Source organism: Pipistrellus kuhlii, unplaced genomic scaffold, assembly GCF_014108245.1.
Source record: "Pipistrellus kuhlii isolate mPipKuh1 unplaced genomic scaffold, mPipKuh1.p scaffold_m20_p_3, whole genome shotgun sequence".
Classification (NCBI taxonomy): domain Eukaryota; kingdom Metazoa; phylum Chordata; class Mammalia; order Chiroptera; family Vespertilionidae; genus Pipistrellus; species Pipistrellus kuhlii.
This window is the reverse complement of record NW_023425529.1, coordinates 79,109,555-79,132,463: the sequence shown is the minus strand read 5'-3', so window position 1 is coordinate 79,132,463 and position 22,909 is coordinate 79,109,555. Positions and strand designations below refer to the sequence as shown.

General features: G+C 44.7%; 1 protein-coding gene across 4 annotated transcripts in view; it reads right to left on the bottom strand.

Annotated features, from left to right (window-relative positions):
* Positions 1–22,909, bottom strand: part of PLXNC1 (plexin C1) — a 163,328-nt gene that overhangs the window by 37,392 nt on the left and 103,027 nt on the right. For 2 of the 4 annotated variants that reach the window (XM_045588341.1, XM_045588340.1), the window contains 9 exons: positions 21,791–21,994; positions 21,490–21,675; positions 18,937–19,038; positions 14,048–14,153; positions 13,636–13,739; positions 9,944–9,982; positions 9,576–9,700; positions 8,137–8,335; positions 2,571–2,717 (listed from right to left, as the gene is read on the bottom strand). In XM_045588341.1, the coding sequence (XP_045444297.1) occupies positions 2,571–2,717; positions 8,137–8,335; positions 9,576–9,700; positions 9,944–9,982; positions 13,636–13,739; positions 14,048–14,153; positions 18,937–19,038; positions 21,490–21,675; positions 21,791–21,994 (1,212 nt within the window). Of the gene's footprint in view, positions 1–2,570; positions 2,718–8,136; positions 8,336–9,575; positions 9,701–9,943; positions 9,983–13,635; positions 13,740–14,047; positions 14,154–18,935; positions 19,039–21,489; positions 21,676–21,790; positions 21,995–22,909 lie in introns of all 4 variants that reach the window. The other 2 variants (XM_036455662.2, XM_036455663.2) reach the window with 2 other exon arrangements.

Genomic DNA, 22,909 nt, shown 5'->3' with positions numbered 1-22,909 from the left:
TCCAACAGTTCTCCACATGCGGTCCTACAGGGAGCTGTTTAGAAATGCAAACCCTTAGGCCATACACTGATCTACTGTTAGAAACTCTGGTTGCAACTGGTGCTTCCTAAGCGCTCTAGATCAAGCATGTCAAACTCATAGCCTGCAGGGCCACATGTGGCCCACACCAAATATTTTTGCAGCCCAGCCAATAAAACAGTATGTAAGAAATGTTTTTATTAAATTTTTGTAACTTAATTTTTATAATATCCTGTTATACATAATCTATACTAATAAAAGGGTAATATGAAAATTGGTCAGGACACCCGCACAGTAACAACCGAATAACAGGCTGCATGGGGTGACCAGGACAGCAGGGGGGGTTAGTGAGGGGCAACCAGGCTGGCAGAGGAGGGCAGTGAGGGGCAACCAGGCTAGTAGAGGGGGGCTATGAGGGGTGACCAGACTGGCAAGGGGGGGCAATTGGGGGCAACCAGGCTGACAAAGGGGAACAGTTAGGGGCAACCAGGCCAGCAGGGGGGTAGTGGAGGCGACCAGGCCGGCAAGGGGCAGTTGGGGTGACTAGGCCAACAGGGGGGGAAGTTAGGGGTGATCAGGCCAGCAGGCAGAGGTAGTTAGGGGTGACAGGCTGGCAGGGGGATAGTTAGGGGTGATCAGGCAGGCAGGAAGGTGAGCAGTTAGGAGTTAGTGGTCCTGGATTGTGAGAGGAATATTTGACTGCCGTTTTAGGCCTGATCCCTGGGATCGGGTCTAAACTGGCAGTTGGACATCCCCCAAGAAGTCCTGGATTGGAGAGGGTACAGCTGGGGTGAGGGGACCCCCCCTCATCTGTGCAAGAATTTTGTGCACTGGACCTCTAGTTATTAATAATGAATTACAACGTTCACTAATGACTGATTACTATAATCACATAGCATTCTTTTCCTTTACATACCTTATACACAGGCACACCATTTCTCTCCACTAATACTAGCAGTGAAAATTTTAGTAGTTGATTGCCACCTCATTAGTCTTGTTCTGACTTGTTTGGTGCATGCAACAGAGAATATTTCGCTTTTGGAGAACAAGAAAAATAGGTTTACTTGCGTTATGCTTATTAACTGGTGCAGTTTTTCAGTGTCTGGTAAGTTAATGCTCAAGAAAAATATTAATTTTTATTAAAATGTTCTATTATTTTATGTTAACGATCACTTATTTATTTCAGCCCTTTGTATTCAGCATATCTCTATCGAAATAAACCTACATTTCTATGAAAATTGAAGCTTTTGTTTATTTGTGGCCCACATAAACTTACACCTTGTTTATTTGGCTCACTTTAGCCTTTGAGTTTGATGAGCTTGATCTAGATGGGTCTAAAGTTTGAAAACCACTGCACCTCACTGCCTCTCCTATGCAAAGGGTGTATAGATAAAGACCAGAACCCTGGACTCTCTGCTCAGCTTCCCGCCTTGTGGATGGCGGTTGGGTGCACATGGTGCCATCGTCAGTGGACGGTGAGCTATATCTTCCAGTGACCGAGAACTTGGAACAGCTGATCTGTGGGCTCTTCTCCCACCAGAGAACATGACCATAACTCGGTCTGCAGCAACGTGGTGCCTTGTCCAATTAAGGGATGAATTCTTCCAGGATGACACCGCTGCGCTCACCACACACAGCAAAGCCACAGGAGACTCAGCCCCTCACTGACTGATCCCCAAACCTCTCTGTAACTTTTCCCTGCTTCTCTACTAATGAATGAGATTGTGAAGCAACCCAGTGTCTCCATACGGCTAAAGACCAAACCCAAACACAGCAATCTCTTTCTCACGCCTCTATTAACAGAAGAGTACAGAATATCCCTAAGTAATTTTGGAGATACTTGCCACACTTGAGTCTCTAAAATTTCTGTATGTGCAGTAAACTAGTCCCTCTCCCTTTAGGAAGGGAAGGGGGTGGGTGAGTGGGGAGGGGACGGGTGAAAAGGAAGTTTGCAGATGGGCAAAACCCTCCAGCAGCCAGGCACTCATCTCCCTGGAGTGATTTACAGCTTTCCTTCAAAACTAACCATGGTCTCACAGAACATTAAATGCATGACACCAAACATTTGTAAACAATCCAGGAAAATAAAGTAAGGCCCTCATGTTGCATGGGGAGCGCAGTGGAATTTGTGTTAACATTCTAAAAGAAGATGGCCTCAATTTGGCTGAAATATATCCTCACATATTGTTTTGCAGAGCAGAGCTGTTTGAGAAATTCCATGGCAATTGTAAGTGCTGAATGGGGAGCACTTTGCATTTCCTTTGACGATGCTGAAAGCTGTAAGCAATCCTGATATTAAAATCTTTGGAAATTGATGAGTACCCCAGGCATCGTTACAAGGCTTTCTCCCCCAACCCAAGTAATTAAAATCTATTATGTGAATACATGTTAATATTTTATCAACTACTGTTTTTCACCGACTCCACGTGTGAAACCTCCCAGAAATAGGAATGATATCTGTTCATTTTAAATGTCGCCCCAGTGGCCACTCCCCTCGATTCCCAGCCAGACGTCTCCCCGTGGAGCCCCGTGGGAGTGCCGCACACACGTACCACCGTGCTGAACTCCGGCACCTGCCACAGCAGCCAGTCTTCGTTCAGGGTGTACAGGGCCTTGCACGTGATCACGTCTACAGGACCCTTGTTTATTTTCTGGTTTAAAGTCGTCACCAACAAATAGAACGGCTCTCCAACAGTCTCCTTGGAAAAGGCACAAACGTGACAGTTAGCTTCCTGTGGAATCCACTGTACTTTCCAAAGAATTAAAGTTTCAGCTTATGGCGGTACCACAGGAGACGGGAGGCAGTGCTTTCTAACAACCAAAGGCAACTCCCAGGAAATACATACTCCTCAGCTTAGGACTGAGAATGCACACACACACACACACACACACACACGCACACACGCACACACACACACATGCATGCGCGCAGGCGGTGAACAGCCACGTGGAGTGCGTGCGGGGTGGCGCACTCTTGTCTGCTGATGCCTCTGCGTGCAGACCTATGCTCGTCAGTTGGCTGTCCCTAAGAACACTCAGTAGATGCGGAGTTTAACCTTTGTATACATTTCTATTTAATTACCTGTTTTTAAAAGAAAAACTGAAAATAAATTGGCTTTTTTAAAATTCACCATTAGCCTTGGTAACTAGGATAAACGTAAGGACATTTTAGACTGAAATCTGCCAAGAAGGCTGCTTTTTGGTGTTAACAGTGTTTCATGAGGGAAGTGGCTTCCATTAGACAGCAGGCAGGCCAGTCCTGCCTGGCACCTTTGCGGGGCGGGGCCCCAAGTGTGTCACCACCTTTTCCTGGACCAGAGCCAACTGCAAGCTCTAAGGCTTTTGCCAAACATCCTGATGGCTCCGTTCTCCACACCCTGCCATGTGCACTTTCTCCTGGCCCGGGGCTGCCACCCCTGCCGTTGCTGAAATGCCTCAAGTTTGTACCTATTTTGTGGTCAAAGGGAGTTGGGGCAGTCCAAGTGGAAGCCTGTGCATTCTGCCTTTGCTAAATAATAAACCGTTTATGAGTCACGGACATTAACCAGAATATGTGGGGGAGGAAGAACAGGGCCAGACCCAGGAAGTCAGACTGCCTTCCTGACCACAAAAAGCCAGCCACGTGACCAGGGCTCAAAGCACCGGTACGAAGCCAAGCTTCCTGGCCACTGCCTCTGGCTTTGAAAGGCGCATCCATGGACCGCTCTTCTGCTTTCCCTTGAACACGTAAACCGAGACTTCTTTTAAGTCTCTGGGTCCCTCCGCCCCATCCCATCCTTCAGACGTATTCCAACGGCATGAGCCCTCCCGAGTCCCGGAGCTTCCTCCTGTCCCTTCTGCCCCGACACGCCAGTGGCTCCCATCCTCTCTCTGTCCCCCCTGCTGCAACATCCCCAGTCTCCTCATTACTGCAGGACAGAGGAGGGATGTTCAAAAACTCCCCAGGTGGAGACGTACACGGCATTTAAATTCCTTTGAGGAACTTCCTTTATTTTGTAGTCCACAACCACACTGCTCTCTTCTCTTCCCCTCCGCTCTCTTGGGTAATGTCCTGACCGCAGACCTAGAACCTCTGCTTCTCCTTTCCTCCAGCACAGGGGTCCTCCCAGATCACGGTCCCTCAGAGAGCTGGAGGGCCGGACTGTATGAACTACTAATTCCTACTGTAACACCTCGGCTGCGCTCACTGCCCAAAAAACCTGGCGGGCCGGATCAGACTCCTCTGCGGGCCGCATGTGGCCCGCGGGCCGTAGTTTGAAGACGCCTGCGGGCAGCACATCAGAGGCGGGTGGTGTTCATGTGAGGGGCTGAGGTGCCCACAGAGGAGATGGGGTGCTGCCCTGGGGAGGCGACGGAGGGGATCACAAAGGCAGGAGTCAGGGGCCAGGTGGGCACTCCTGGCCTGTGTGGACTCAAAGGGATCCTTCCAGGGGCGGCTAGACCAGGATAAGTAGTATCTCGTCTTACTCTGCTGCTCACAAACGAGGTAAAAGCTCGGATGCTCATCAGCAGAATTCCTGGGGGCTCTTGTAAAAAAATATGGTGCTTGGGCCCTTTAAACCTACACACCGGACTCTGTCAGCTAAGGCTTGGGCCTCTGTTGCGTTAACACCTTCGTAGGGACTCAGAGGCGGGCCTAGGAAACCATGGAGCCTGTGGTTTCTTTGTCAGCTCTGAACACAAGGACTAGGTTAGGCAAACCTGCTGAGGGCTGAGGCATCTGGTCAGATCAGGACACACAGTGGCAGAGCCCTACTCACCCAACAAACCTACCCACCCCTCTTGTGATGGCACCTAAACTTGGCCCCTTCACTTCCCTTTTTCTGTGAGACCTGACTCTGGCCCTGGCTGAGCCAGAGGCGTTCGGCATCTGTGATCTCATTCCATCCTTAAATCCTCCCCTAAGCCTGGAGGAAGGTCCCTGCCTCGCTGGGGAGGCAGAAAGCAAGCGGTGGCTAAGAGCTCCAATCCCTGGGGCTGTCGCATGCCGGCTGTGGGGCTTGGGGAAACACATGGATTCTATGGGCCCCAAGTCCCTATGTGCAAAATGGTCATAGGGGCACTTACCTCATGGGATTTAAATGAGAAAAGATGAGCAAAGCTCCCAGCATGATGTCTGGCACATTCAATAAATGGCAGTAATTAATATTATTGTTACTTTACTGCCAGAGCCTGGGAGGTTCACAGGGGTAGTTACCTGAGGTTACAGAGCCAGGGGTGCCACCAAATGTTTGTGGGGTGAGGCAGGAGGACCAGGCAGGCAGAGTCCCAAACCACCTCGGGCACCTGGTGGGGGAAGGCAGGGGAGGGGGGGGCACTGCCCTTGCAGAGGGAATTATTCCACTGAAAACAAAAGTATCACCCACTTCCTCCCAGTGAGCACCCTGAAGTGCTCAAGATACCCTTCAGGCAGCATTCTGGAATCTTGACCCAGAATCCTCTATCTCAAGGGTGCCACTGGGGAAAACGTAACTATCTTATAACTATGTTTACCAGTTATAAGATAAATCCAATTCTAAATTGGAGCCCAGATTTTCCAAATGCCTCATCCGTTTAATGCCCAAGTTGCAAGAGCAAGGCACCGGCCAACCCTTGAGGGCCTGGAATTAGAATCGGAAGATCCCAGAAGAAAGAGCTGGAAAAGAGTTTAAAACCAGTGAGCACCCCCGCTACGTGGTGGGTAGATGCGATACTCAGAGACACACAGCTAGCTGGGGCTGAGATGCATTTAGAGCTCGAACCCGCAGCGTCTAACCAAGACTCCTAGTCCAGTGCTCAATCCACTACTCCAGGGTTCTCGAATGTGGAATTACCTGGAGGAGCTTAGGAAACATGGATATGCGCCCCCGCTCCCGCTCAGAGTTCTGGTTCAATGGGTTTGTGGTGGGGCAGCCATCTGCCTTTTAAGACTAAGTCCCGGAACTCAGTAAGGATCCTGCTTAGAAAGGTCCTGCTTAGAGGAAATTGTGGAGAAACCAGATTGGTGGAAAGCAAAAAAAAAAAAAAAAAAAAAAAAAATTCACCCCAGAAATAACCACTCAACACCTCCCCAAAGCGTGTGATGATTTATTCCAAGTAAACAGAAAAGAAGGCAGATTTCATTAATCTTAATAAATGGGCATTGCCTCAGGAGAGGAAGGGGATGGTTAAAAAAATTGTTGTGCATCTATTTGTAAGATTACATTAAACATTCAACTAAGCACAGTCTATTTAAAGCGCTGCTTTTGGATCTAAACTTAAGTAGCACTGTTAAAACCTGTGGCATAGCAGTATATCTTATTCAAAGTTTAATTAGATTTTGAAACTAGCTACAAATACACAATTATGCAGTTTTGCTGGAATCTGGGCGGTTTGAAATTAAAGAAGGATAAGAACCCTCTGCACCAGCGACCTCTGAGGATGGAGGGAGGTTGGGCTCAACAGAACACTCTCGCTCTTCTCCTGTTAATAGTTTATAATAATGGCCAACATTGATGGAGTGCTTACTCAGTGCTAAGCAACTGCACACATTTTCTCATAGGCACCTCAGAGCAGGCCCAAGATCTTCTTCCTCCAGGGCCACAGGTTATAAAACCTCAGCTCAGACAGCCTCTGGTAAGTGGTGGAGGTCTTAATTTCAGACCAAGCAGTGGGATCCAGGGCTTACTCTCTAAACCACTGGAATCTGCACAACGTTTGTATTTGAAAAAACTTGAAGATTCAATTAGATTTCAGCCAGGATCTTACAGTCACTCCAACAAAAACTCAAAGGGCAAATGGCTCCTTGGGGTCTTTCTTTAATGTGGGATGACCCGTAAGAACTGACTGTAATTAGCTTCAGCACATGGGTAGGTAAATGGGTGCTTCCCAGGTGCTTCAGAGGCCCCGAGAATAGCGTGTTCTTTCCAGTATCTGAAATATTCCCTCCACTCAGTACATTTTCTTAAATGGGCTCACTGGGCTCTGGTTGTTAATGAATGAACTGAGGTGGGCTCAAAAGTCAATGGGATGGGGGAAAGAGGGGAGATACCTACAATGCAATCAACAATAAAAAGTTTATTTTTTAAAAAAGTCAATGAGTATAAAATTTCAGTTATGTAAGATATATTCTAGACATTTATTGTCCAATGTCATGCTTATAGATAAAAACACTTAAAAATCTGTTAAGAGGCTAGGTCTCATGTTCTTACCACAATAAAATGTTTAAAAAGAGAAGAGTCCTACCTGAGGAAACTCTAAGTGAATGTACATTTGCATAGGCCAGCTACAGCAAAAACCATTTTTGTTTTCCCCTCTGTGTGCTCCTGGTGAGGACCAGTGATGGGTAACTGAAGAAGTTGAAAGTTTTTAGCTTTAAATATATAGTTAATAGGCTGAGTAATTGATGCAAGTAGAAAGCTATTGTTCCAGGGACTGGAATGCATGACTGGACTTACCCTGACTTCTAGAGACCCGCAAACAATTTGACCTTATGCCCAGAAGTACTCAAGTGACCGAGATAGTACCTGAGTCATTGTGGTCCAAGGAGAGAAAGTTCACCACCCAGGATGCAGAACAAGAATCACCTGTCAGCCTGCCTGGTGTGGTTCAGTGGCTGAGCATTGACCTATGAACCAGGAGGTCACGGTGAAATTCCCAGTCAGGGCATATGTCTGGGCTGTGGGCTCCATCCCCATCAGAGGATGTGCAGGAGGCAGCTGATCAATCATTCTTTCATCATTGATGTTTCTATCCCTCTCTCCCTCTCTCTTCCTCTCTGAAATCAATAAAAAAAATATTTTTTAAAAAGTTAAAGAAAAAAAAAAGAGTCACCAGTGTCAGATGAAGGGATGCTCAGAAAATCATCAAACTGCAGCTTTTATCTGGTTAACCTTTCCCTGAATTCTAAATCCTTTACCTATACTTTCCTTCTCCTTGTAAAAAGGCTCAAGATGTAATGTAAGACAGTCTTTTAGTGTACAGAACCTGTTGTCTTCTCAGATCATCAAAACGAAAAGCGAGGGAATGCTCATACCATGGAGTTATCCTGGCAAAGACATTAGCATCTGCTAAAAATAACTGCCTATTGTCTTACCTCTGACACTGCCGGGGTGTGTGTGTGTGTGTGTGTGTGTGTGTGTGTGTGTGTGTGACACTTACCCGCAGAAAGCCAGAAAGGCAGACGGACATCCAGTTTGTGAGGAGTTTTTCAACCACGGACTCAGTGCGTCTCAGCATGAGTTTAGGTTGCATGTTACTGGACTGCTCCATCAAGTCCCTGGTCAGCACCTCCAGGATGCTGGTCAGATAGACCAGCTTGGTTTGCAGTGCGATGGTTAAGAAGGAGGCAAACAGACACCTGTTTAAAAATAGAGCCTTGGTCACAATAGCCAAGACCTGGAAACAACCTAACTATCCTTCAGCAGGTGCATGGGTTGAGAAGATGTGACACGTATGCTGTATGCATGTAAATTGGAATACCGTTCTGCCATAAATAAGGGTGAAATCTGGCCATCTGCAACCATATGAATGGACCTTGAGGGCATCATACGAAGTGAAACAAGGCAGACAGAGAAAAATAAATACGCGGGATCTCATTTATAGCAAAAGAGATCAGATTATTTGTGGTTACCAGAGGCAGGTTAAGGGATGAGAGGGAGGATGGGCTGAAGGGGATGAAAAGGTACAATTTTCCAGGAATAAGTCAGTCCTGGGGATGTCATGTACAGCATGGTGACTATAGGTAACACCGCTGTGTGGTGTATTTGAAAACTTTTAAGAGAGAAGATCCTAAGAGGTCTCATCACAAGGGGAAAACCCATTTTTTGTAGCTGTCCGAGAGTAACTACACTTACCGTGGTAATCATTTTGCCATATATTTACGTCAAATCATCATGCTGTGCACCTTAAACTTATACAGTGCTGTATGGCAATTACATTTCAATATAAGCATAAAAGAAAAAGATATACAGACTACAAAAAGCGCGCACGCACACATACATACATACACACACACACGAAAAAAGGGAGCTTGGGTAATGTGCTTAGCCATCAGCTTGCTGGGCTCAGCCATCAGCTGTGCTGGGCTCAACACAGATGGCAGTTCCCAAGGAAGCCCGAGGGGCCTTGGGGTGCTGTCCATGGGTGCTTCTGTTCAGTGTCTGGGTTTCAACTACCTTCTTCCTCCATCCATGAAAACCACACGCCAATGTTAACTTCAGCACATTTTATGTGTTTTCAGCACTTGAACTTTAAACCAGAGCGGTAACAAGAAGTGAATGTCTTTCCCAAAATTTCAGGGTGTTTTTAAAAACAGAAAATAGCATTTCTGCTTTTTTGATTCAGGACTCATGATTTTTTCTCGGTTTGGGGGTTTCGCAGGGTTTTTTTTGGGGGAAGGGAGTTGCATGTGTGTGTCTTTAGAATAGAATTTGTGTTGGGGGTGTGATCTGAAACAGATTCCCCAGTGGCGTGACCGCCCAGCCAAGCAGCCTGCTGTCAAGAGCTGAGTCCAGGTGGCGTGTGGAAATAAAACAAGGAGCTCAGCTTTTACTTTCTCTACTTAATGACTTTCAAAATATAAATAAATTGACTAGTACCTGTCCTTTACTGAAAAATTCTTCTGTTTTTCAAGGGTGTGGATGACAGTAACAAGGAAACTTTTATTACAAATTAGGGCATCCAAAGCTGTGAGACTCTCATTCTTGGCATTGGCATCTCTGTTCTGGGGGGTAAACAAAGAAGAAAAAAAAGTGTATACTATAGTATAATAGAATATAATAACGTAAAGTTAGAAAGTAGGTCCACAATGGGTTTTCCAAGACAATGAATTACTTAATATTCAATTCATGATCCCAAAAAACCCACAATAAAAATTCAAAGTAATAATGGAGATGACGATGATGATGATAATAACACTATGCAAGTCAGGAAGTCATGGGCTAGAAATGAAAACTTATAGACTTACATGCATATCTTCAGTGAAGATGTGTGTGAAGCCACCTGACTGAGAGGAAGGAGACACTTTTATTATTCATAACATCCAAAGGAAATTAATGGTGCTTTTTGTTATAATACCCAAGTTCATTTTAATAAAGCAGAGACACTATTTGCTAATCTGAAGAGCTCCTGGGTTTATGCTCACTGAATAGTCTCTAATACATAATAAATAGTTACTCAGCTCTCAAGAGACATGAATGAATTCTGAAAACCCCTAAGAAGAATAATTTTCATGGCCTCAGTCCTGTTTTGGTAGATGAAGGCCTCTCACGCTTTAAAAGAACTGACTCACAGTTAAAGAAGTAGTAGTGAAATATGCAGACCAATCCTCAAGCCCTTTAACTTCTGAGCATAAATAGAGAATTGTGTCAGCAAGTTTTTACAAGTCTTAGCTTAGTAGTAACTCTTGTCTCGATGCACAATGTTATTCAAGAGAGTGGTTAAAAGTAGAATCTGAAGCCAAACTTATCAGCTTCCTGTCCTGGTTCATCACATACCGGTCACATCACTGTTGACAGGTTATGGAACCTCTCGGTACCAGACTTTCCTCATCTGTAAAATGGGGACAACAGTGATTCCACTTGTGGGCTTGGTGTGAAAATAAAATAAGAACTGCAGAGTAAGTGCTCAATGTCAGCTATTGTTTTTATCACCAACTCACAGCCAACTAGACCACGGTGCTGTTGTCCTGCTGTTCTAAAAATATTTTTATGTGCAATGCTATGTAGCCCTTGGATATACACTGTTAAATGTGAATTTTATTTTTTTTAATGTATCATAAATCTTATTATAATTAAATGATTAAATTTTAAAAGCATGTCAAATAACACTTTAAGTGAGTCAACAGAATGAAAAATAAACTGGAGAACATTCAGTGTTCTTTCTTCTTTGGGGGGTAATAATTGGAACTTTAGGCTATTTATCTTATTAAACTTCTTCTGCAGAGAATTTTTGCTTTATTTTTTTTTTAGCCCAAGCAAGAAGACCTTAACCATTTTGGCCATACTTTTTCTTAGTAGTAGGCAAAAAAATCAAACTTTGGATTTGCATCTCCCACTTCCTACTATTCTGCTGAATCAACTATAAGTAGATGGGCAATTTAAACAGGTTGATTCTTGACCTTAAATAGGGAAATGCCACCTTGGCTTCCCTAAGGCTCCTCCTTCCTTCCATTCAAATTTCCCTCTGCTAGGAAGTTAGATGCTCTGCTTACCCTTATTTCCTGTCTTATTTTCAGCAAAACAAACTAGTCAACATAGTGAAAAGCAAGGCTGTAAAAGTCAAACCCAACTGGGCAGGTGAAGAGCCAGAAACTGGTAATGCCTGGTCCTCTGTGAACCTCCAGTTTCCTTTGGGTTTTGCCTACTGTTCTCTGGTAGGTATTGACCACCCAAACTCTCCCTCTACCACCCAACCTCCGGGCCAGAGGTGGAGCTCCCGCTCTCTCAGCAGAGGGCCCGAGGAACAGGAGGAAAGTTTGGCAGCCTGGTGTGCATTTCAGTGGGCATTGTCCCAACAGAGTGTGTTCCTGCATCCTTTCTTACTTATTGATAATTCAGCTTGAATTTAGGTCTTCTCGATAGAGTTCTGATAAACTTATGCTCATTTTCCCCCGGGTCTTCTCCTTTAATGACTCCTTCTGTCTTCAGTTTTTATGGCTTTTCCAGTTGCCTTTCAAGATTATACATAATTGAGAGTCTAATCAGTTTAGCTTTTGAAACTCATTTTCTTCTCCTAAATCAGTGCTTTTCAACCTTTTTCACTCATGGCACACATAAATTAATTGGTAAAATTCTGTGGCACACCAAAAAACATATATATATTTTGCCAATCTGACCCCTTCACCCAATGGTATAATTTTGCTTCATTCACACCATACTTTCCCTTAGTAGTAGGCAGAAAAATCAAACTGTGGATTTGCATCTCCTACTTCCTACTATTCTTCTGCTGAATCATCTTTAAGAGATGGGCAATTTAAACAGATTGATTCTTGAACTTAAATAGAAAATGCCACCTTGGCTATTGTTGAGTTGGCTGTTGTCATTTTTTTTTTATTTGACAAACTAAGGGAAAAAGAGGTCAGTGCCCCTGACTGGTATTGCCTGTTTTAAACATTCTTGCGGCACACCAGTTGAGAATCACTGTCCTAAGATAATACAGAATTGTTCTTGGGACTTTTTTAAACAGTTACAACAGTGCTTCTTTGTATTCATCACTCTCTCTTGCTCTTGATTACTGAATTTAGAAGATAGGAAAATTTCTTTCTCAGGCCACAGATTAATCTCTTCAGCACTCAAGAGCAATCATTAACTGTAAAAGCCCACACAGTACTCATGTTGATGGTAGAAATCTCTGTCATTTTCTTGGCATTAAATTCTTAATGGGGATGTCCGAGAGCTGGGAGATGGAACTCCTGATGCAAGCTTGGCTAGACTCTGCACCGTCATCCTGACTCAGGGCATTGAGGTCCCTCCCACCACGGCCCTCTTCTATAGAAATGGGTGAGGTGGCAAAATGGCAAGTCTTGGCGGCTGGTACTTTTGGAGGATAAGTTTAAAAAATACTTTATAATGCAAAAAGCTGAAGTCTTATTTATAGCCTCCTTGATTTATGACAGTAAGAATTACACAAAAAATATGGTGGGTGTTTCATGGCAGCATCCCAATCTCCAGACACAACATCACATGTCACGGTGCCCACTTCTAGAATGATAGAGAAACTAGAAATTGCTTATGGCATGGGTCTGGAGAAGGGACACAAGTTTGCTTTTGGCTTGGAGAGATTTCTGGCTCAGAAGTCTTGGTTTAATCATGCTAATCGGTGTTGATGTGTTCCAGAGGTTGGGCCTCTTGGTGGTCACCAGTTCGGGACAAAAAGGGCAGTTTGGTGGAGCTGGGGAATTGTGATGCGGGTGATGACAGGAGGATGAGTGTACCTTGCCAGACTTGGGAGGGTAAATGAAGGAGGCCACATGAGTGGGTGAGAGAATGGAGGTGTGAGAACAATAAGTGACATCGAAACCCAAAGGGTTGAGTAGATTGCCCCTTGGAGTCCTACAGCAAATCCATCATTACGTGCAGCTGTTTCTACTAAATGAGCATGATACTTACTGATTAGCTAAATAATAACTACTGAAGGGAACCATAAAAACTCTACATTGTTAAAAATGGTTGTTATTAATTCAAGTCCTCCTAGACATGTCTACTTTCCTGCCTTTCGGCTGGTAGTACTTTTCATTTCCAATTGAGAAGTAATAGTGAATAATCTAGTGGCTGCAATGGAAGTCATGCAGATAAACACAACAAATTGGCCAGCCCACAATTTATTGATTTTTAAATAAACTAGCTCGCTTCCCTGCTACAAATTCAGTTCTACACTGGTAGTAAAATAAAGCAAAAATCATCACTCTGAACTTCTGTCCCTCCGAGGTTTTTGTTACTGGACAAAGAATAATTGCCAGCGACCCATCACTGCTCTGTACCCTAATCAATCCAATTAATAACTCTCCGCCTCTCTGATCTGCTCCAACCTAAGCCACTGTACTGCACCAAGCGCATCATCTACAGCTGCCTGGGAAGCAAACACCCGCTTTGACAATAGCAACAAGCACCTTCATTATTATTCAAGATTCAACCCTAGGAACATGATCAATGCTCTTACCTCGGGGAAGAAAGTTCTCAGAGCAAAATGTTTGTAGTCAAGGAAGGGAACAGTTCCAAAACTATCAACCACATCCAATTTATCCATCTGCAGCTCAGCAAAGCCTGCAAAACAGAATCCCAAGAGCAATATTTTAACTCGGCAAACAGAGGATAAAATCTTGTGCTGCTTTGTCTAATGCGAAGACTGACCTTGGTTTTCATTAGAGAAGAAACAATAGATAATTACTTGGTTGGCTGCAGAGAGGAGCTGAAATAAGACACAAAGTCAGGCCCAGACTCTGCTGTTCAGTTGTTTTCTATTACACAAACACTTCTCATTACCGTAGCCACTTCCATTTAAGGGTAACCCCCCAAAACAAACAAACAAAACTAAAAGGCTTGTTTTTCTAGAATGAAATTTTGGAGCCTACCGTCACGGATCTCCTTCCGGAGCTCGCTCTCCAGCAGCTCCAGCTGTTGGCTCTGCTTGCGACTCAGCTCCTTCGACTTGTGTCTGGTCACCCCCACGGCCACTGCGGACACAGATACCCAGCATCAGATTGACAAGTTAACTTAAAAAAAACAAAAAGGAAAACGAAAGTCACCCTTTATTGGGTGACTCAGTTCTTACACACAGAGAGAGACAGAGACAGTGTAGCTTCTAAGAGGGGGGATTTATAAAGAGAAAACCCCCTGTGATGGTGCACTCTGAAGAAGAGGATGCCAAAATGCAACTGAAAACAAAAAAAAATCCACTCATCTTAAAAATGAAGACTAAATCAAATCACCTTCCCTTGTATTTTAGTGTTTGAGAAATACAGGAGGCTTACAGTTGTCAGTTCATGAGACACAGTTTATTCTTGTATTTTTATTCATTAATTATTGTATTATTTTCCATACTTTTGCTCACCCCAGTGTAAGCCGCATTGCTTATCATTTGAATTGTGACAACGAATGTCCTACTTACTTTATTCCCTCAGAATTCTTCTGGGATTTTGGATTCCCATGACTTTCTCATCTCATCCCTCCCATCCACCCCAGCCCTGCTTTTCCCAGCACAACTATATTTTACAAGTGAGATCTACACAGCTATTAAAATGTTCCAAGGCTCATTCAAGCATGGAGAGCCCATGGTGGTTGCCTACTGGCTGAATCTAGCTGATGTGTTTTGTTTGGCCCACACATTTTTTTTTTTTTTAATTTTTGATGTACTTCACAATATTTTTAAATTAGATGATTCCCATTTTTAGAAATTTCTTGAAAATTTGAAGATGGATCATTGGATCCCAATTTCCCCACAGCATCAGTTTGCTGGAGCTGAGTAGCAGCTACCCCTTGAGAGGGGGCATATGTTCAGTGGGTTTTTGCCACAGTCTCCACTACTCTCTATTGCTTTGCTCAGGTCACTTAACTCATCTAGATTCCTGGTTCCTGTAGCCACTTAGTTTGTGAGTTCCAGTTCTGAGCTGCTTTTCATTTTAAGTCCGTTTTCTCTTGTGTTCTTAGAAAACACACACACACACACACACACACACACACACAGAACTCTTCTAGGGGCCATCAGGAGAGAACTTGGGGGTCAACAGAGGTGGGGCATAGATCCTTACCACCCCGCCCCCTTGCAACTTGGCAGGTGCCTGAACCTTCTCCCCTTTTGAGGGAAGTCTCCTGCCCCCTTGGCTGCTTTGCTTCCCATGCACAGCTCAAATTGGGACCCAGGTAACAGAGACTTGACTGACAGCAGCTGCCCTCTCACTACAACAAGACTTGTTTGAGAGGTCTTGTACCCATGGTGTGGGCAAGTGGGTTTTTAATATCCAAGACCAGCCTAGTAGCAGGAATGCTCAGGCCCTTCTCAAGAAGGAAAATAATCAATTCCACTAATACACACATGGTAAATAAATACACGGCTATTGGAAATAAACAAATATTCTAGAAAAGCTGATTGTACTGTACAAAAAGCTGTTTCTAAAGTGTTACTAAAATTTTTATTGGCAGAGCGTCTCATGATAAAATTGCATAACATGTAATGAACCTAAAGCAGTCATAGTTTAGCTCAAATAATTAAAATGCAAAAGCTATCAAGACTACATTATAAAATTTCCAAAAGCCTCCTCTTATTAAAATTAAAAAAGGAGGTGACAGTGGAAGAATATCATGTAAGGAAAATTATCCTGCAAGTAAATGACATCTAAAAAATTTGTATTTTAGGAAATTAACCTTCATTCGAAATGCTAACAGCAAGATACCCATGAAAATACACACATGGTGTCAAAACAAGCCAGAGGAAAATCATTTGGGGGGGGAAATGACAAAGGATCCCAAGTCAAATTTATAGAAAATATCCCTTTATTAACTTTTGGTCGAGAATATGTATATTTTCAGAAAACAACTTTGAGACCATCTGGATTCATATAACAGAGAGGAATAGACAGAAGTGCTCCAGCCATGAAGACAGAAGAGAAACAGTTCAGAAATGGAAGACGCTGACGATGCCTTGCCATACCAGCAGACAGCAGCTGCGTATTGCTGAAGGATACCTAAGACCAAACCAGAGACGGTCGGACTTGCATCACCACCATTTGTGCACCAACCAGATATGAAATATCATGGCTGACATGTACATATAAGGAACTGTTTGACACTAAAATTGGGACTCAAAAGAACTGTTGGCCCAGAAAGGAACTCACTACAGACTGATCCATTTGCCCCTCAGCATAACCATTATGGCTTGTCTCAGTTTCGGTTCTTACAAGGGTATTTCTTGGATCACATGTTCTCACACATCTAGAGGAAATAATGAACATAAACTGATGAAAAAAACAGACCCAGAGTAAGAGAAGAGGCAGCAATCAAACTCTCAAACCTCAGAGTGAAAGTAGGGGATGGTGGGGGTAAGGGGGAGAGATCAACCAAAAGACTTGTGTGCATGCATATGGGCCTAGCCAGTGGCCATGGACAACAGGGGGGTGGGGGAATGCGTGGGGAGGGGTTTGGGATGGGAATGGGGGATGAAGATAAATATGTGATACCTTAATCAATCAATAAATTTTTTTTAAAAGAAGAAAAAGAACTCTTCTCCACAACTAATGTGGCACTTCATACTTCAATTTAGCACAGGCATTGCCTTTCTAAGGTTTTCTGTTGACAGTTGCTAACATCTCCTTCCAGATACTCGCTCCCTCACACATTCACTCATCCATCTCTGCATCCATTTCCCTTGTGTTTACTGAGTATCTGTTCTGTTGCTAATAACTGTGCCGTCTCTGGGGCTAAGGAAGATGAGGAAAGGCTAGTCCTTTGTTGAGGGTGGTCCTCAGCCCAGGGAGGGAAGATTTGTGTGTGTGATTAACTGGCCTTGGAATGAACTCCTCTCGCGGGGACCCTCTTTGCCCTCTTGATGATCATTTCAGGTATTTTTTATGCTCTTCCCAAGTTGTCTACCCCATGACGTATCTGGAATCCAGAACTGGGCGTGGAGGCTTACTAAAGTCCTGTCCAAGGCTGGCCACGAGTAAGATTACATGTAAACTCTAAATGCTGGGCTCCATTCTGAGAATCCGCTGCCGTGAAGCAGCCGTAGATATGCTTCATTCTAAATCCACATCCCTGTTGCGGCCTACTAGGATCCTGTATCTCACCTTCCCCCACCCTTCACTTTGCTTGTAGAGATTGTTTCTGCTCTTTAAGGTAAAGTGGGCTTAAGCTGACATGATGCTTTTAGCTTCCTTGGTATCTGCAAAGTCCTTTAACCCTCATCTCTCTTCCCAGGGTTTCCGGGAGGCCCCGCCATCACAGCTGCAGTGAGTCTGCGCTTCGGTGCTCAGTCACATCCTGAGTGAAAGCACTCACGCACCTGGCCTCGCCTGCCGCCCACAAAACATCCCACCGTGGCTTCCGCTGGAGGTCACAGCCACGAAAAGCTCACTGCTCCGTGGCTGTGCCCACTAGCTCCCTTGACGTGCAGTGAGCAGTGCTGCCTAGAGAGCAGCCTAGGGAACAAAAGCCCCAAGTACTGCTCCTGGGAAGAAGGCGTCCGTGTTCAACCTGGGCATTGCTGCCTGCCCCACCCTTTCTTGAAGATGTACAATGCATGCTCTGGTTAAGACTTCTGGCTTTGCAAAGTGGTCCAGGGAGAAACTGTATTTAATTTTGCTTCCTCCAGCATCACTCCCATCTACTGGTAGCAAGGTCTTTTTTAATAATGAAACTTCTATTAAATTAAGGAGAAAAACTTTCCAGAATAAAATAATAACAATTAAATTGACAATTGTTGAACATTCTTTTTTCCCCCCTAAATGGTCTCAATGCTTTCTGTGAGTTACTTCTTTTAATCCTCTCAATATCACAGTAAGGTAGGCCCTTTGACTGTAAGGCAACGAGAAACAGAGATGCTAAGGGACGGACCTAAGGTCATGCAGCGAGTAAATGGCAGAGCAGGGAACAAACCCAGCACTAAGCCTGTTGGGTTTCCTGCCTCCGCAGCAGAGGTAGAAGCAAGATGAAGTGGAGAAAGAAGCAATATCCAGATACGGTGTTTCACTGCAGACCACACATCATCCCATCCCATTTGATCTCTGCAAGCTTGGCTTATGTAGCTAACTGTGGATTGTGGCTTCTTTCTGTATTTGCGGCTCAACTTTATTTCTCCAGGGACGTTTAGAAACATTAAGGAAAAAACAGTGGAGCAATATAAGTGGCCTGTGGCTGTAGAGAAACTTAGTTTGTTTCATTACCTTTTAGCCAACTGGGATCTTTGGTTACAAGCAAAGGTTATTTGATTTAGTTTTCATTTTTAAGATGAGTGGATTTTTTTGTTTTCTGTTGCATTTTGGCATCCTCTTCTTCAGAGTGTCTCATCACAGGGTGTTTTCTTTTTTAAATTCCCCTTCTACACTGTCTCTGTCTCTCTCTAAACATGCTTAGAAAGCCCTCAACATGCAGCTATTATTCATGCCACAAAGTTTGATTTGGGTTTTCATGCATTAATACTTTTAAAAAAATATATTTTATAGATTTCTTACAGAGAGAAAGAAAGAGGGACAGAGAGTTAGAAACAGAGATGAGAAAGAATCATCGATCAGCTGCCTCTTGCACACCCCCTACTGGGGATGTGCCCGCAACCAAGGTACATGCCCTTGACCGGAATCAAACTCAGGACCTTTCAGTCCGCAGGCTGACACTCTATCCACTGAGCCAAACTGGTTTCGGCTCATGCATTAATACTTAATTGAAGCCAACAGCCTCTGGAAGCTGAAATCGGCCTGAAGAGAGGCCCCAGAGAATAATTTTTCTGACAAAATTAAGTGGGGCACTTACCAAAAATGACGATGACGAGCAAGATGGGAAGCCCGATCAGAAAGTACAGAGGGGAAGCAACTGATTCCCGCTCCACATCAAGCTCCAAGTTCCCCAGTTTGACCTAATGGAACAGAGAGCATCGTTAGACCCAATGGAATTTGCCACCGGATCTATTTATACAATTTTCTCCCCCGACGTGGTTTTCCCCAAGATACAGAAAGAGATAGAAGCTAAGTGAGATATCTGAGTTCAAGTCCCATTCTGGAACAGATTAGCTCTGTGACCTTGAGCCAATGAAGAACATTCTCTGTGCCTTGGTTTCTAGATATGTCATTTGAGGTGTACTAGGTTAGACCTGGAGATTTTAAATCTGCAGATACCAGGGAAGTCAAAAGCATCGTGTCAACCTAAGCCCACTTTACCTTAAAGAGTGTAAACTAGGTGAAGGGATGGGAAAGGTGAGATCACAGGTCCTTTTTGAGCTGGGAGTTTTAAAGAGGTGAAAACTTGAAGGTGAGAAGCCCTTCCCCTTTGACCAACAGACTTTCATCTTTCCTACCTCCTGCATTTTCTGGGAAGGCCTATTTTAAATGAAGCAAAACCCAGTTTGGCAATTCTTCCTAGATGATACCTGAGGGCTTTTACCAATTTCAGTTTTTGGCTATAAAATTTTGTACAACTTGTTGAGGGAAAAACTCACTATAAAGCCTTAGTTGTACATCAACACACACACACACACACACACACACACATTAAGGCACATTTCCACCCCTGGAGCCAGGGCAGCCCCCCTGGAGCATCTGAGCAAAGAGCCAGAGCAGATTCTGAACCCCAAAAAAGAGCCCAGGTTCTAAGACCCAGCTTTGCCCCCTGCTCTCCTTACCAGATGCAGGAGCGTGAGATAGTTACCAACCATCCAATCCTCATGTTCTTCATCTTTAAACTGTAGCATCATCATGAAGATTACCTGAGCTCTGTCATTTAAGTAAGTGGGCTCATGGCACTCCTGCCTAAAGCCCTTTAGTGCCAGCTCTCCTGGCTCCCACAACCCACTCTCCAGCTCCCTCAGAACATCCCCCTGCTCCCTCCACTCTAGCCCCTCTTGCTGCTCCTCAAGCGCCCCAGGCAGGGACCTTTTGCAACCTCTGGCTCCCTTCACCTAGCTCACTCTACTGCAGGTAGCCCACAGCTCGTTTATCTCCTCTTTGAGCTCCTTACTCAAATGGCATCTTTACAGGGAGACCTTTTCTTCCCACCATCAAGAACTGAAGGCACTGCCTCATGTTCCTAGTCCCCTCCCTGCTTCATCTTTCTCCATAATGATGACCACCACCTAACACATTATTTTTTTTAATTGAGGAAGGAGGGAGGAAGGAGGAGGAGGAGAAGGAGAAGAAGAATAAGAGGAGGAGGAAAGAGAGAAAGAGAGAGGGAGAGGGAGAGGGGGAGAGAGAGAGAGAGAGAGAGAATATCAAACCCGCAACCCATATTTGTGCCCTAACCTTTTTGGTGTATGGGATGACACTCATCCACCCGACCAGGGCATCTAACACAATTTTATTTTCTTTGCTATGTATCTCTTTAGTTAATCTCCATAAAGGAGAGTGTTTTTGTCTCGTCTCCTCTGCTGTCCCCAGCACAGTGTGGCACTCGGGAACTATTTCATAAATAATGAAGAATGCTAGCATTTGCTCTTCCCAGCTAACTGGACATAGGGGAGCACTAGTGAGGTTAGCAGTTGTTATTGATTTGATGATGATTATTACCATCGTTACCATCCAACAGATGACAGAGGGAGGCCCGGCGAAGCTCAGTGACTCATCTAAGACCACACAGCTATCAGCTGGTGCGCTGGGACATGGACACATTTTTGTCTTGCCTTCCAGTCTGAAGTTCTTTTTTTCTTGTCCTTTACCCAATTATTTATGACTCTAGGTCATAAAGCATTTTTTTCCTGCTGTAGCCTGTGCAGAGCCTCATATGGCATAAACACTATAAAGGGAGACTTCTAATATGTTTCCCTTCCCCATGGCCTCACATCTTTATTGGGGGACATAAATATACCAGGGACGGGGCCCTCAAACATGGCTGGGAAAAAATTAATCACCACGAGTATGACTTCATGGTGGAGGGAGCAGCCCGCCCCCCCCAGGGGTGACCTGGCCTTCATGAGGCCTGAGTGCTCCTCGGAGAGAGCTAAGGAGGCCCCCGCTTTGGGGCTCTGTCGAGACTGTCATCTCTGCAACTGGGGAAAAAATGACAGCTCATCCGTCAAGGGGCGTGGAGATTCTGTTTGCAGATGCTATAGTCTCAACGTATGGCTAGAACAAAAGCTATCAAGACTCATTAGCAGTTGTAGACAATGATGTGTTCACCGCTCTGACATTCAAATGGGCCCGGGGAAGGGTTCTGGCAGCTATTTCAGAGGAAGTATGCCGGGGATTGCAATAATATCAGCTTTGTTCATCTCCTATTTAAAACGGAGATCTGAAGAATCAAGAAGGATTCCATTCTGGTTTAGCCGAGGAGTTCCCCCACATAAGGCAGCATGCAGGGCGGTCAGGGAACCTACGTGAACTCTCTTGGACGAGGTGGCGATGCTGCTTGCAGCTCTGATGCCTTTGACTTTGCAGAGGATGGTGGTGAGGTCTTGATTTCTAGTAATGTTCTCGAAGCTGCAATTCAACTGCTTGTTTTCCCCATGGAAGAGAGTAATTTCAATGTCTTTCTTGGAAATGTTGAAGTTGTCATTTTCTTTCTGTGAAGAACAAAGCAAAGATGAAGAAATCAGGGCGCATGTGGAAACTCACAAACACAGCATACCTTCCCCACCGAGGGGGGGGCACAGCCCACACGGAACAGGGGAAACGTACCAGAAGTTTTACTTCCAATTCCGTGTCCACCTCGGGGTCCACCCGGTACCCTGTAAATCTGGGGTCCTCTAGGTACTGCAAGCTTCCACAATCCAAGTAGGTCTCCTGAACTCTCAGCTTCACCATCACATTCGTACGCACTTTTGAGGTCTTTAAAGTGGGGGCTGAGAAACTGCAGTTCGTGGCCACACACTGTTCGGAGACCTGAGGGAGAGGAAAAGGACATTTCACAATATCATTAACGGGTCCCAGCTCTGGGATTTAGGAACCACGTGAGCCAGGCCACTAAACTTCTTGGTGCTTGTTTTCTCATCTGCAAAATGGGACAGCAATACCTCCTACCCTGCATGGCTGAACGAACCCTACATCAAATTAAGTGAGATGAGGGCCCATTGAATTAAATGAGGGCTATATCACATGAGATTATCTACACAAAAATGCTCAGTATAGTGCCTACCTATTATTATTAGTAGTGCTGACGACAATGAAAGCAGCCAGGGGATGATGTGGGGGGAAGACTGGTACGCAGAGAGAAGTACCGTGTTTTCCGGCGTATAAGACGACACCCTAACTTTACAGTTAAAACATAGGTTTAGGCCTATATTCGCTGTATAAGACTACCCCCCACTTCCGAGGCAACACCAATTCTTTTTTTAATAGACCACCTCTCTGACTCTGGCCAATCTGAGCAGGCTTTTTTTTCATTTCAAAGGTCGTCTTATACGCCAAAAAATATGGTAGGCTTTGCACCAGTGGGCCTGAGTGGCCTTTGCTGGAGTCCTGGGAAACCCCAGGAGGCCTACGCTGGCTGAACCATGCCGGGAACCTCTCACAGGCTCCAGCAGAAACCACTAACCACAGGGAGGAAGGGGCTCTGCAGGCCCCACAGAAAACAGGGGAACACAAGCTCCAGGGACAGTTCATTCCCCTGGAAAGAGCATGAAGGCTGGGAACAATGCAGAACGGGTGGCCCACTTTACAGGTTTATTTATAAAAACTAACACACAAATATTGGCATTTTCAGGTGCAGAGAGGCAGAGAAAGCTGCTAGGGAAGAGAGGCTGACAAATGTCTTACAGAGGAGCAACAAAATGTGCGGAAAGGAATTAGCCAGGTGGG